This window comes from Anarhichas minor, unplaced genomic scaffold (genome assembly GCF_050575085.1).
Source record: "Anarhichas minor isolate MPS153535 unplaced genomic scaffold, ASM5057508v1 ptg000007l, whole genome shotgun sequence".
NCBI lineage: Eukaryota > Metazoa > Chordata > Actinopteri > Perciformes > Anarhichadidae > Anarhichas > Anarhichas minor.
In genome coordinates, this window is record NW_027466453.1 from 438,018 (window position 1) to 453,994 (window position 15,977).

The window sequence follows — 15,977 nt, forward strand, 5'->3', positions numbered from 1 at the left end:
GATTCGACCTCACGTTTACACACGTATTGTCAAAAAAAGATCTATTTATAGACTAAATCCTAAATAAAGGCTTCAGGTCTAATACACTTGGTGTTGTATTCATTTAATCAAACAGTGGTGATTGCAGACACCCGTGTCAGAGATCTGCACTATACTGAGTTATGTGATTAATGTCACCTGGAAAAAAAAGGATCATATTTTAGGAAAATTACAGTTCATTTGTTTATCGTGTAAAATGAAAATATACCCTAATCTGTAATAATAATGGCAGCTTTTATCCCAAGGACCCCTCCATGACCACAACTCATTCATATTTAAATCATTATTTTTTAAAAGCACAAAATAAAACAGAAAACAATGAAAAATGTTGGTAGGATGAGGGTTAATATCATATAATCCCATTTAGCAACCTGATGTTTATGAACCTGGAGAAAAGGTTTGTGTTAGTTCTGCCAACAGGTTCTTATTCAACTCTGGGTCCTCAATATCATTATCATTATCATCTCTAATAACTCCCTGACAGCACTAGATCTCATCTTACTGCTTTGTTTTTGTTATACGTGAAGCTTATTGAATTACTCTGTTGCTTCTCATACTTTTATTTATCTTTATTTTTAGTTTAATACAATCATTTACTCAAAAAGAAACATGAACGAACAATTTTGATAAAAGAATGCCTTTAATTTCAAAGAATTGAGACCAAGAAATAGACCAAGTATACAATGTACAAGTAAACCAGCGCTCTCTGGTGGACAAAGCACGTAATGCACACACTGCTTCTTGATGACCTCAAACATACATTTAGCATTTACTGCTATTCACTGGAGACACATTTATCTGTGAACTGGCCCATAACATCAGCCATCACAGTTTACCGCTCAATGCGCAGCTGTACCTTAGCTGTACATTGCTATTGCTATACAACTGCCAGAAATCACCAATTAAAAGATCAAACACTTATATTGGCAATCTTTGACGACCTGGATTTTAATGTTTTTGTCTCCATCTTTGTTGAAAAGCATTGGTTACTCCACCAAGGTAAAGGAAACAGCTGCTCAAAGGCACACTTAGAAATCATCAATATTCCCACACCTCATGTGTTTGGAAAGTGAAGCTCACAGGGCACATTCTTCAATCAGACCTTCCACATCACTTCATGGTCATGTTAAATAGAACTTCAAAAGTGGTCACGAATAAACAACTGATTCTGTGCAAATACACTGTAATACCACCATAAGAGTAAACCAGTGGAGTACAGAGGTTGTAAGTAGGAGTTTATATTCACACCATGATTTTAATCATTTTAAAAAGGCACCATTGTTCAAGGACTAAAACTAATGGGGTAAAAAAAGAAGAGAAAAAAAGATGATAATATGCAGCCGTACGTGTTTGTAAATGGACTTCACAGACACTGAACACACCTGAGACCATGAGGTTACGTTTCCAGTCGTCTGTCAGCAGCAGAACAGAAGAACTACCGGACAGACTTTCATGAAGCTTGGAAGAGTGTCGCATGGGCCAAGGAAGAATCCATCTACAAAATATGTTGCACTTATGGAGACGGCCTTGGCGTAGGTCGGCCTACGAGCTGTAGGTTTTCTGTCAACGATGCGCTCGTTGTTCACATACAGTAACTCACGGGGAAGGCAGCGCGTTGCCACGCTGGTGACTTCGGTGAAGCAAGAGGATGTTATAGTTCTGTGGTTTCTGTGTCGAAAGGTGCAGCTGCAGGCTAAGCTGCACCGTGTTGTTGTGTTCTTTAGGAAGTGCGTATGCATGGGTGGAAAGAAAAATAAATAAATAAGGAAGATCAAAACTGAAAGCTCATTTGGACTGATAATTGATTTAGAGTTAAAATGGTGACGCCCCTAAAATGATCCACAATACAGAGACATAAAGAAACTCTGTCCATCGTTAATCAGCCCTACGGCTCCACTAGTCTACAACTAGATGGAAGCCTATACTGGGAAAAAGAGATATATTTAAACATGAGATATGACACCTGAGCTGGATCTGTGCTGGTATAAAACTTCTGTCTGACTCTGGTCTTCAAAAGCAAAACCTACAAAATAGTTTCACCTTAACTTAGTTAGTTGCTTATTCTTTGATTGCTACATCACATTTAAAACACACCTCCAACAGAGTGGTCACCTCCAGTGTTCTCCGCTGTGAACCAGAGGCCTCAACCTAACCGACACTTTTGGATTTTCTGTCTCATGATCACTCTGAGGGCACAGAGAGTCATCAGAGAGTCATCAGTTTAACATGATACAGAATGTTTTCTAGAAAAATACTGACTATCTTTGACACAATGTTTCTTTCAAGTTTGCATAGACAACACTAGCGAAGGTAGAAGTGTAGAGTGGCTCAGGCACATTTCACTGATTGGACCGTCGCATGGCAACATGTGATCAGCACATGACAGCACTTTGTCAGCACATGACAGATCTGATTAACAAACCATCTGTTCAAGCCTCTCCCACAAAGTTATCTTACCATACAACTTATTTGCATTCTCAATTACACTGTGAGGCAAATGTATTTCTTCATGGATTACAGTCGCATTTGTGAATTGAAACACCACCAAACAAAAATACAAAATTTAGTAAAACATCAAGATTTGGCTTAAAATACATACGTTTGTTACAAATGTTCTGTAAACACTACCAATGTAAATGTTATAATGTAATCGTTCCCTTTTGGTAAAAGTCTCTAAAAAGAAGGACTTTTGGGTAGAATTGCTAAAAGGAAGACGGATACAGAAATTAAAGGAACGTATTTGTGATAGTTAAAAAGATTATTTAAAAAAAATTATTAATTACATTTTTTGATTGAAAATTTTGTTTTGTTGTATGGAAACGTATTTTTTTAGGACACCAGGTTGCTCTTCTATAATCAGGTCAAATACCACCTATCTGGTAGACGCCTAGAATTACTTTTTGAACATGAGGGTGACCCAGGTGTGGAGTGTGTGTGTGTGTGTGTGTGTGTGTGAGAGAACGCGAGCCTCAGAGCCGTCTGGTTAGTCTCCAGGTGATGACGCTCCCTAGAGCCAGGCCGGTGACAAAGATGAGGACGTAGCTGTGAGAGCTCAACGACGACACACTCTGCACGGACGCCACCGCCAGCTCCGAAAAACTGTTGATCTGTGGAGAGACAGCTCTGATCACCTGGTGTGGAAAACATGCATCTGGAAAACATTCATGAGACTAAATGCCGATTACTTTTTTACAAATTTGATTCACTATCTGTAGTCCATGTGGCACCGGAATGTTTTATTGTCGGTGCAGAAGTGACACCAAACAGGAGAAATATCCATCCGCCTTGCTATGCTGCTGTGCACTTCACGGTGAGCAAAACTGTGAATAAAACTTCACAAGCTGAAGCAGCAGCTGGGTCAGCCATGTTCAGCCCCTCAAACTCCTTTGAAAACGTTTAGATCCTTTTCCACCACCAGAACTTAACCCCTAACTTACTGCGCAGCCACTGTGTTGTCTCATGTGTGAACACTACCATCGTTTGTCAATCCCGTATCAGACTAATGCCGCGTCTCCACGGTACAGCTCTGTTCGACTGGACCCACGTTTTGGTACCAGCTGCTCTTCTCTATTCGTTTTCCACTGCGCACTCACCCCCAAGATCTGGGTCCAGTGAATACAAAACAAATTGCGGTTGCTATTGATGCTTGGCTATTTAAGAACAGTAGGTTTGTGCAGGATGTGCTGTGTCGAGGTGGTGATGGTTCCCTCTCATTCGCTGGTCTGCAGTGTCGTAAATCCACCTTCCAGTACAACGTACTAGCTACACGTGTAACTAATTTACATTTTCTATTGTGCCTGGTGGAGCTAGTCAATGTCGTTTAGCCGGGTGCAGAAGTGTGTATTAAAGTTTCTGTGTATCAGAATGCAGCATCAACAAGACAACAGTTAGGACTACAGTATCTCTCTCTCTCTCTCTCTCTCTCTCTCTCTCTCTCTCTCTCTCTCTCTCTCTCTCTCTCTCTCTCTCTCTCTCTCTCTCTCTCTCTCTCTCTCTCTCTCTCTCTCTCTCTCTCTCTCTCTCTCTCTCTCTCTCTCTCTCTCTCTCTCTCTCTCTCTCTCTCTCTCTCTCTCTCTCTCTCTCTCTCTCTCTCTCTTGGATGTCAGACTTTGTGTATATCCAAATAAATGACAAATACTAAAGTTACGTTGGCACGGCAGGTAGAGATAATGTTAGTAAAGGAACGTTATTATGATCTTTTCTGGCTAACGATAATTCATCTCATCTTAAAAATCTCTCTAACGTTACCACAGAGATTAGGAGGAAGCAAACCTGGCCCAATCTCATATCAGCAGATCAACTTAGCTTTAGCCCTACGTTACCTAGTTAGCTAGCATTTCGCTAACATTAGCCAACTTAAGATGTGACTACATACACAGTGAGCGTGTATAATAAAACTTGAGTTCCATAGTAATGCTATCTTTGAGCAGACGTAGCATATCAAAGTATAACAGGAAATGGGGAAATTGATTGGAGCACTGAGCAAACGGGCGGGACTAAAACACAGAAATGAGTTAGCATTTTTGCACTTCCTGTTCAGTCGTCTCAAAGTCAATGGTTGTTTTTATGTGTTTTTGGTAGGATGCCTGAAATAAGGTCAAGCTTGCTATCAAGCTTGTGATAGTTTAACGTTTTGTTCTACAATATAAAATACATCAGCAGATACCCTTCTCGTGAATTTTGAGGCTTTTAGGCGTCTTAAAAAAGCCAGTTGCTAACATGTGGGTAAATGAGACTAAACGTAGATGGGAAAATCATGTAGGCTGTTTTTGGTCAAGAGAACCACTGCAAAGCTAACTTGTGGGATTGCCCTGCAAAATGACGTCATCCCTGCGGCACTCTATGGAGGAGGGTCCCCCCCCCTACTTATTTTAAAAGAGTAACGGCCAACGGGGAAACTCCAAAACTATACTCCGTATATCAGGGACAGACGTTGGCGTTCATAGGGCTGGCCCCGCCTTGTTGCAGTCCCGCCAAAAAGGAAATGCATATAGCTTTATCTATACAGCTGTATAATCTCGTACAGAGAGGCTAACTGAACAAAGGTTGCAGTATCGTTGCGTTCCTGTAACCACAGAACCAACATGGTAGAGGAAAGTGCTCTGAGAGGAAGCACATGGAAGAAATGAAGGCCAACATACCCATCCTCCATGATCCCCAATCCAGCCCAGCAGATTGTTTCTGAAAAAGTCCACGGTCCACTTCAGGATGTCCCTCACTGACTGAGGGAGGTGAGCCTCCACCATCTGATGGACAGCAGAAACACAAAGAGGTTCATACACAAAGAGAAGATGCTGCCGAATTCAATAACATGGCTGGATCAGTGAACATCAGACTGTTGTCTGATGATGAGATAGATAGATAGATAGATAGATAGATAGATAGATAGATAGCTATCCATCTATATATATATATATATTTGTTTGGAAAAGTCCCCAAATTTCAAATTAAAACATTACACTTTTGAGGCGATAAGTAAAGCTTTGAATGGAAAATACAAAGTGAAACGCGCCAAAAGTTAGCTGAGCGATCCTATGGACGCCCGATAAATCGCTAGGAGCTGCAGTAGGTAATGCAAAGACCGATGCATTCCAAGGAACAAGAATCATTTTGGTAGTGAGCATCAGCGCTGATAGCCCCTACAGCTAGAACACAACCCTCCTCATAGAGGCAGGTCACAGCACTGCCAGACCTTCTGATGGATAGGCGAGCTCCGAGAAGAAAAGAAGCTAACCCACCTTGACGGCCAGCTTGCCGGCAACGTAGAAGAGCACAGCAATCCTCTCCCAGGTGATCCCCTGTTCAAACACTTTGTCCGCCACTTGCTTAAAGCGGTCCCACTTAGAGCTGGAGGAACAAGCCACTCCGTCGATTGCACTGAAAGAGAGACAGGATGCAGTTTAAGTAGATTTTAAGAAACTACGGAGCGCGTATTACACATCTAACCCGGTTCTATTTTCAGTATTGCATCACGAGCGCTGAGACACAGCGGGCGAGAGACTCACTCTTGGAACTCCTTGTCGTCTCGGACCCTGTCGCCAATGATGCGGATCATTTTGCCCAGCTGGGTCACCATCTTCTGCTCCTGCTCAGTCTTCAGCTCCACAGCCAGCTGAGTGAGCGGTGGGACGTCCTCTGAGGACATGTCCTTCAGCTCCTCCTCTATGACCCTGCAGGACAACAGGACGATGAAACACTTTCACAAACTCACCCCGAGTCACAAACCTGATACTGTGGCGAGAGGCTCCATTTGAAGCTGTGGAAGGTAACTTTTTAACTGCATTGATGAGTGTATACGACACAAATCAAATTAAGCTCAAGACAAAGTGATGCCTCCTTTTATTTGACTTCATGTGATTTTTACAGCAGCGTAGAGCAGCCACTATGACAATAGTATTGTTGTGGCTTTAATTAAAGAGAGCGATATAACGACTTTAGTTCCACAAAGGACTGTCTGACGTGAGGTAAAGCAGCTGAAAAAGGTACTTCAGCCAACTGAAACCCGTATCGGTGCAAGGACACACTTGCGAGTTGGTGATTGTTGGAATCTTGGACAGAGGAATAAAGAAGGTTTTGTTTCTGTTGAGTTTGAATGAAGTGTGTTTTGATGACTATTGTCTGGCTGGAGTCTGGTGGCTTTGATGGGAGCATCTTAACTGTATGTTTTGTATGTTAATCATTTATGCAATTCAATATATTTTGTATAGCCCAAAATGACAAATCACTAATTCTCCTCAGAGGGCTTTACATTCTGTACACATCCTCTCTCCCAGGACCGTCACATCAAAGCAGGAAGAACTCCTCCAAAAAACCTTTAACGGGGAGAAAAAATTAAGACTTTATAAAAATTGTCAAAATCCCTGTTGATTTTCTTTGTTAATTATTCACTTCAACGCGCACCACATAGCATCGCACCGGATATTGACGTGTCCACCCGAGGGTCAGTCATTTTTCACTATGAACCATAGATTGTATGTAATAAGTGGACATAGTCACCGCAGCATCTCCCATTGGTTTGTGGGTTACGGCTTTGAAGCCTCAAGTTCGTGATTCTGGCCGTTAACCCTAGGTTTTTTTGGAAGCAGAAGTGACACGAGAGGGTGGAGCTAATGACACTGTGAAAGGGTTAAAGTTCTAGGACGAAAAAACAGACAACTGCCTGTCCGGACAATGCTGTGGCAGTGACCTGTCAATCACTGTGTAGCCCCGCCCTAAAGCATACCCTGCTTTATGGTCTATTTGACTCTAAATGGACCATAAGTTACTAAATGAACATCACAAGTAATAAATCAAGAGAGAAGTAGAGTCATTTTCTCATAGACTTGTATACAGCCAGAGGAGTCGCCCCCTGGTGGTCAGTAGAGAGAATGCAGCTTTAACACATGAAGCTTTGGCTTCACTTTTCAGAACCGGAGGTCTGAACACAGCATGGACTGAAAACCTGCTCTGAATGAGAAATAGGACAAAGCTAACAAGCTACATCAGAATCAGAATCCGGTTCATCACCAAGTAGCTTTGGCGTATTGGTGCGCGTCAACAAACAGTGAGAGACAACACTAGGTCAACTTCAAATAAAAGAGGATTGTGTTGGTTTCAGAGCTTCTTGCCACGTTCATGGTGACAGGAAACGATTAACTGACAAACCCACTGAAAAAAAGCATCTCACACCTCGTGATGTTTGTTTCCCTCCATTTACTGTCCTCCTGATACGAGTCACTTTATGAGTGGTGTGATTTACTGTAAGAGCAACAACTGTCAGAGTAATGAAACTGAAACTTGATCTATATAAAGAATTATTTTTATAGTATTCAGCTGTGCTATAGATACTGAGCTCAGGACATTTTCATTATGGCTCATTATTTTCCCAGTTAATAGAAGAAAGAGCCCATTAAAACGGGTTGTTTTATCTGGGCAACAGTCCAAGAAGTATTCATTTGACTAAGAAAAGCAGCAAATCTTCACATTTCAGAACAATTGTTTTGGTATTTTTGCTTTCAGTACCTTTAAACCATTAATCAATAATATAAACTGTTGCCGGTTCATCTTGTGAAGTTCATCTTGTGAATTAATTTACCAACAGCTCCAGTTTTGATATGATTTGACAGATACATGTGGACACATCCACATGTCGGCAATAAAATGGAGCCAAGACATTTTTATTTTCATTATTATTCAAACATATTTAGAAAATTATACGAAATGATTTTAGCACAACACCCACTAATGCATGGAGGGACAAACGATTAATCAACAATGACTGGTTGCTTTTGGTTTCACTTTTTTTTTTTTTTATGCTTACTACTTCTTTTATTATAGTTTGTTTTAACTATGTTTTAACTATGTTTTTTACTATGTACTGGCTCTGCCGCACTCAGATTTTTTTTAAATGAAAAGTGCGTTACAAATAAAATGCATTATTATTATTATTATATTAGTAGTTCTGACTGTTGAGCACATTACATCTATCTTGGGCTGTAGAGACGTGAGATGACAGAAAGGAGACTCACTCTTTGATCAGGGCCTCGCCGATCCTCGCATCTGTGGAGGAATAGAACAGCATCAGTGGAGCTTACAGTGACTTACTCGCGTTAAATGACACAAGGCAGCGTTACAACCTCTATCTACATGTTTACAATGTTGTCACCGTGCTGGATACAGCCAGGCGATGTACACAAATACAGCAATGAGAAATAGGAATATGAACTTTAACTTGACTTGAATAGACGTCTTTAAGTGTGCGTTTAGCTTACCTGACATACCGTTACCTTCACACGCCATGGCCACCAACTAGAAACACTTCTAAAGTTAAATAAACTCTTCTTCCCTCAGAAACTCCGCCTCTCTTCCTTCACTGTCGGATAAAAACTCCTTTACAAACTGTATCCGGTGATTAAAACACTACTCATATGATGTGTGTATAATTACAACAAACACACATAGAAAGTGATGTTCTGTCGAAGTAAAACTCTGAGCGCTATGGGCGGAGCGAACCAGCTGTCCTTCGATTAAATACATCCGTGTTGAAACTTGAGTCACGCATTGGTTACGTTTATGTGACGTTACACCGTAAACCGACCCCATCCCATTCTCCACACTCACGCACTCCGAGACGGGAGTAAAGTCTGTAGGCTCGTTTCAGATGAGCCACTCCTGCGCTGAATCGATCGCCAGCAGTCGCCGCACAATGCATGGCGGTTAGACTTGCTCTGACATAATGAACACATGAGACACGATGACCTCACGAGAGCGAGGCGGTCGCAGATTCTAGAGCCAGGCGCCGCAGTTGCTCTCCACCGACTGCATGACCCAATGCATGATGGGAAACGCGTGGCTGTCGCCAGATCAAAGAGCTGATTGGCACACTCACCACGTTTTGTAGGAAATACTATTGTGTGTGTAATTGTAATACTTAATGCTAGATTGTTGGCTTTTAGTCTCATGTTGTGCAATGAAGGTTTAATCTAAAAACATATCTTGTGTGGTTGATAATAATGCTTATTTATAGAAACCATATCAAAACAAGTATCAAAGTGTTTCACAGACAGACATAACGCAAGTTTCCACATAAATATACATTTACAAACACATGAATACAGCTGAACGAGGTATGTAAACTACAAGTAGCCTACAGATCGGATCTAACAGGAAGTAACTGTTTCTTTGACTTCCTGTTTATTCTTTGAAGGCGGCTGAAAACTGTCCGACTTGACCGCAGTTTTTTGTCACCGCCCCCTGCTGCTGCCGCCTGCTCTCGTGCAGCTCATCTGGAACGAACCGAGTGAGGGTTCTGTCCCACTGTCATGTGTTTGAGGGTTCTCTCGCAGACATTTTGAGCCTGCAAATTAGATTTACACAGAAACACTAAGGATTAAAGATGGAAAAAAATCCACATGAAATCACAGGATATTTATTTATTTATTCATCAAATATTTGATTTTGTCATTGAAGCTGTTTTGACAAAAATAAGTAAATAGATTATTTGAAGCTACCTCTCATCTTGTGAGGAAAGAGCCTGGAAGACGTTCAAATCGGGGAGTAAAACATATAAAACAAATACCCATAATTGTGCATTATTGTGCTCCTCCACCTGTGCCCTTGACCCCCTCCCCTCTTCCTTAGTCAAGGCCTCCCTCCCCACACTCTCCTCTCTCATCACCAACATCATCAACTCCTCACTGTCTTCAGGTCTCATACCCCCCACACTCAAGATCGCTGCTGTCACCCCCGTGCTGAAAAAACCTGGTCTTGACCCCGACATCCCCAACAACTACCGGCCCATCTCCAACCTCCCCTACCTGTCCAAAGTCCTCGAGAGAGCTGTTGCATCACAGCTCAAGTCCCACCTCAATCTCCATAATCTCTACGAACCCTTCCAATCCGGCTTCCGTTCAAAACACAGCACAGAAACCGCCCTACTGATAATCACAAATGACATACTTCTCTCTGCTGACTCTGGATTCCTCACCATCCTCATCCTCCTTGACCTCAGCGCCGCCTTCGACACTATCAACCACTCCATCCTCCTCTCACGTCTCCAGTACTCCCTTGGCATAACTGGCACTGCCCTCTCCTGGTTCACCTCATACCTCTCAGACCGACATCAATTCATTGCAATAAACAACTGTAAATCCTCCACCTCCCCAGTCACCCACGGTGTCCCACAAGGTTCCGTGCTTGGTCCCCTCCTCTTCATCATTTACATCCTTCCCCTTGGACAAATCATCCTTCGTCATGGTCTCAACTTCCACTGCTATGCTGACGATACCCAACTCTACTTCTCCACCAAGACCATCACCTCCGTCACCCACTCCGCTCTCACCACCTGTCTCACTGATATAAAATCATGGATGCAACATAACTTTCTCAAACTCAACTGCAACAAATCTGAAATACTCATCATCGGCCCCAACTCCCTCACCCGTTCAGCCCAGCCCTTCTCCCTCAACATTGATGGCTCCATCGTCACCCCCTCCACCCAGGTCCGCAACCTCGGTATCATCCTCGACCCCACCCTCTCTTTTCTACCCCACACCAACCACATCACCAAAACTGCCTTCTTTCACCTCAGGAACATTGCACGTCTCAGACCCTCCCTGTCCTCTGCCACCACCGAAATTCTCATCCATGCCCTCATAACCTCCAGACTTGACTACTGCAACAGCATCCTCTACTGTTCTCCCAACAAAATCATCAACAAACTCCAATATGTTCAGAACTCTGCCGCTCGACTGCTCACTTCCACCCGCCGCTATGATCACATCACCCCGGTCCTTCGCAACCTCCACTGGCTCCCGGTCAAATTCAGAATAGACTTCAAAATACTACTCACCACCTACAAAGCTCTAAACAACCTGGCCCCTCCCTACCTTTCAGACCTCCTCCCCCTCCACGCCCCAACCCGTTGCCTCAGGTCCGCCGGTGCAAACACTCTGAAGACCATCAGGACCAAGCGCCGGACCTGGGGTGACAGGGCCTTCTCAGCTGCTGCACCTCCCCTCTGGAACTCCCTCCCCATCCACATCCGTGAGGCTTCCCCCCTATCATCATTCAAACAAGCCCTCAAAACCCAGCTCTTCAAACTCGCCTTCACCTGCTAACCCCGGCACCCTACCCTCCATTACATGATCCATTCAGCACAGCTTCTCCAGTTATTCTTTTTTTTTTGTTGTTTTTCTTTTTGTTTGTTTGTTTGTTCTGTTTGTCTCTGCCTTGTACAGCGTCTTTGAGTATCTAGAAAAGCGCTATAGAAAATTGATTTATTATTATTATTATTATTATTATGATATTTTCTGACGTTGTCATAGTAACGTGATATGTCGCAGCAAAGTGCTGTCCCATTCATATTTAAACCATTTCAAGCACTCACAGTCTCTCACACTCACCACTCACCAGGGGTTCATGGTTTAAGGCCTCACGAGTTCACACGCTCTGTGATTAGCTCCCACAGTATCACAGCGTGCAGTGCTCACACGGTTTAAACTGAAGGCTCCTGGAGGCAGACGGAGTGCGCTCACACTGAGGGGACGGAATGAGAGTTACCAGTCATGTCTAATCTGGATGACATACACCTACAGTGTTGTATCATAAATGAATCCGTGTGGATCACAGTTTCCCACAGCTGACAGTCATTTGTATACGCGGTGTTTGACCTCAGTATGTTTCACAGGCTGTATGAATGCATGCACATCAGATTAATAACGATATATGATACAAATATAAGACGTACAACAAGAGCGTTTCTTAAATTATTTATTGACGGAAGTGTTGCGAACAGGCACCTACCACCACCTTTGTCCTCACCAAGTGTCCTCGGCATCTCATCCACAGCCTCACGAACCTCAAGTGAAGTTTCCACCGAACTGTTCCGTTTATAGTCTTTCAAAAGATACTGAAAACTGTGGAAGAGATATGCGAAGCGATCGAAATGTTTATATCCTATTTCCAATCTATTTAACTTACTTTCTTTATTTAGTTGGTCTCTTCTACTCTGCAGTGGAATGAAGTGTGTGAGCTTTATTCGTTCTCTTTATCAGTTGTCTTCTTCTTCTTCTTCTTTCAGATTTATTGGCGGTTGGCAAATAATGAATTGGTGCATTGCCGCCATTAACTGATATGGAGTGTGGATCAGGATGTTTAGTATTTACATTATTTAATACAAATAAATAAAATGTGTGCCGTTGTGCGGGCTTCCTGAAACGTACCCAGGGGCTGAGCGAGAGAGAAAAGCGCCTTCTTGCTATGCTTCTATGCTGTCAAAAAGAAAAATGAAGAACGACGATTGTAAAGTTTCTACTCAGTATTTAATCCCATGCAGAATATATCCTTTTGGTTCAAAAACAAAGAAAAGTAATCCACAAAAATCAAAGAAAAAGAGTAAAAATCCCTTAATCTGTTTTACATCCCAGAGAGCAAAGTTTCAAAATCCGGAGATTTGTAATCCATCATACAGTCCTCAGGAGTTCTTCTGGTTTGTTTCCCCACGGCAATCGCAGAGAATAGAACATATAGACAGAAATAAAAGCATGAAAATAGAAAAAACCTAAATAACTAATATAAAGAGAAAAAGAGAAAAGGGGACACTAAGGCACAGACTCTGCTTGTATACAAACATATATCACAGGCTACGCCTGCATTACTGTTCTTATGGCCTTTTTGTTGGAACAGCATTTCATACTTTTTAAATACATTTCAAACTCTTTGTAAAAAACACGGGTCTTGCTCCATCTCTCTCTCTCTCTCTCACACACATCAAATTTACTTTAAAATGAACACTTACACAAAGGTTTACAAGATTATGATCCATAAATGTGGTCAACACACGTCTCTCACTCGTTTCCTCGGTTTCATTGTTGTCTGTTCTCACTCGTAGCTCTGCTGGTGGCTGAAGTCTCTGTCCTACTGGAGAGCATTTACTGCTTTTGTTCTTTCACATTTTATCTGCGGACTTCACAATAGATGTGCAGAACAAAATAAGCATTAATAAGGACAGGAAAGTCCTCTGTTTTGTGTCCATCACCCTCCCTAAAGCCGCTAACCGTGACTTCAGACGTCCGCTCCGTAGGTCTGATAACACCGCTGGACACGCCGCTCACTAATCGCTTCAATAACATCTGCTTCCTCCGTAATAATGCAGACTTTTACTGAACAACAGCTGCTAGTAAAGACAACAAGGTCAGCAACCTGTAATCAGTTGTCCATGTTGAATTAACCTGGTAGTCGATTGGTAATCAATGTTGTTGTCTGTGATCTTCTGGGAAAGGGTCACATGATAGGTGTGTGACGAATCAGGGAAGGGCACGTCATGACTGCTAAGAACCAATCAAGTAGCGAACGCGAGTGTGGGCGTCATCGTTTCTAAACATATCCGTTTTTGACCGTCCACATGAATACGCAACCCCAGCGTTTTCAAACTCCTCCGTTTTCGGTGCTCTAAAACTCTGCGTAGTGTGGACGCTCAGTGTAAACGTAGCAAAACATGCGTTTTCAAATGGAAACGGTGTAGTGTGGATGTGGCCTAATACAGGTGGTGATAACATGTTGTACAGTTTCTGGTGCCTGGCAGTGCTCATGTGACACCCACCAATGTGCTTTCACATGTGAATTGGTGTGTTTTGGGTTATGTAAAGCCAATATGGTTTAGAGTGAGCATTGTATATGCTAGAAATATAATCATTTGATAAAGGACTGACGTGCTTTCACTGTGTATGGAGTGTGCATTCCACCCTGTGGCCAGCAGGGGGCAGGGTGGTGCTTTTTGCTTTGATTTGGGCAGGCGTTACGACAGTAGAGTTAGACTACAACGGCGCCATGCTGTTTCCTCATTCTGACGAGCAGGCGAGATGAACAGACGTGAAATTGCCCTGTGTCATTTTGTGTGTCCTGTTTACAGGTGGGTGAGGAAGAATTGAATACTGAATGAGTCGGTTTAGATAAGCCTATTGTTAGCGGCTAGGTAGCTAGGAGATGGGTGTCTCAATATATATGTGTTTGTGTGGGTGTCTAGCTTGATTGTCCGTTGTGCTGTGTTAGCGAAAATGGCGCGAAAGTATTGTTTGTGGCTCAGTGAACATTTCGTGTAATATTGTCTAAGACTGTTAAAATGTGTTTACCATATGTTTTGCACCTTGTGTTTTTTGGTAAATAAGTCCTGATTCTGACGAGCAGGCGAGATGAACAGCCGTGAAATTGCCCTGTGTCATTTGTGTGTCCCGTTTACAGAAACTTATCTGGCTATTTGGTACCAATCCTGGTACCTGTAACACTCACAGAGACCGGTTGGATGCTCCCCTATCATGTGTAGTGTGCTGCGTAGATTGCTGTTCCCTATTCTTAATCTTGATATTGTAACCTCTCCTGTTTCCTCCCCTGTATCTTACTCTGCTGTCTCCCGCTCGTCTCCTGGTCCCAATGTGGTTGCCATACTCTGTTGATATTTTTCCTATTCCTCTGCTTTGGATAACTTGATACAGATGTCTACTTTGTTTTTGTCTAGTGCTTGTTTGGCTAGTTTGTCCACGTTTCCATTTCCCCTGATAATGATAATGATGGGCCAACTGTATACACAGCTAAAAAAATTCGAGGTGCGTTTATATATTTCAATTTTGTGACTAGGAACTGCAACAGCAGAGCCTGTACTGTCTAGCTGGGTCTTTTGATCCATGGGTAAAACATGCACATGCACGTGAGTATGGGGAGTAGAACCCACTCACTAAATCTGTATTTTTATGTCTAACCTTAATTTGCAGCAACTCCATGTCCACCTCCGGTTCTTTTAGCAACCACAGGAGTTATTGGCCAAATGACAAAGCTCTAGATCAGAGACTATAGGCTTCTTGCTGTTGCTTCTCCTATCCAGACAAAACTTGTCTTTGGTACTTTATGTCTTTCCCAACATGCCTGTATTACTTTTCTAGTTGGATGATTATCTTCATGACCCCTCAGATTTATCCAATAATTAACCAACAGTTGTTTTCTGTGAAGACACAATGGCATTCCTCCTGTCTCTACTTGGATGGTGCACACAGGTGATGTTCTTACTGCACCTACACAAACTCTGAGGGCCCTGGTCTGGATAACATCTAGCTGTTTAAGTGTGGTTTCTGCTGCTGAACCATATGCTATACTACTATAACCTAATCTGGATTTAATTAGAGCTTTGTAAATGTATCAGGGATGCAATGTCTGCTCCCCAGTCCAACACTACCAGACATCTCATTACATTTATACCTTTTTTACACTTATCACTAACATTTTTAATGTGGTCTTTCTGCTGTCAAAGTGTCCTCCTAAAAACCGAAATGACTCTACTATTTCTAACTTGTTGTCATAAAGATTCAGCTGGAAGTTTCCCCTCGTTCTCCGTCTCGTAAAGAACATTACTTTTGTTTTTTAGATGAGCATTGGCCTATAATTTGATGGGTTACTTGCATCTTTCCCTG

The 15,977-nt window shown here is 42.4% G+C and overlaps 1 protein-coding gene and 1 long non-coding RNA gene across 2 annotated transcripts in view; one reads left to right on the top strand and one right to left on the bottom strand.

Moving 5' to 3' along the window:
- The window catches only part of LOC142938635 (uncharacterized), a 366,584-nt gene that overhangs the window by 27,946 nt on the left and 322,661 nt on the right, over window positions 1-15,977 (top strand). The gene's annotated exons all lie outside the window — the stretch shown is intronic.
- LOC142938582 (apoptosis regulator BAX-like) lies at window positions 661-9,050 on the bottom strand. The gene is made up of 6 exons (XM_076081869.1): window positions 8,790-9,050; window positions 8,547-8,577; window positions 6,045-6,209; window positions 5,778-5,916; window positions 5,181-5,285; window positions 661-3,146 (listed from the first exon to the last, which is right to left on the bottom strand). The coding sequence occupies exons 1-6, from the start codon at window positions 8,815-8,817 to the stop codon at window positions 3,009-3,011; spliced, it is 606 nt and encodes a 201-aa protein (XP_075937984.1). The 5' UTR covers window positions 8,818-9,050; the 3' UTR covers window positions 661-3,008.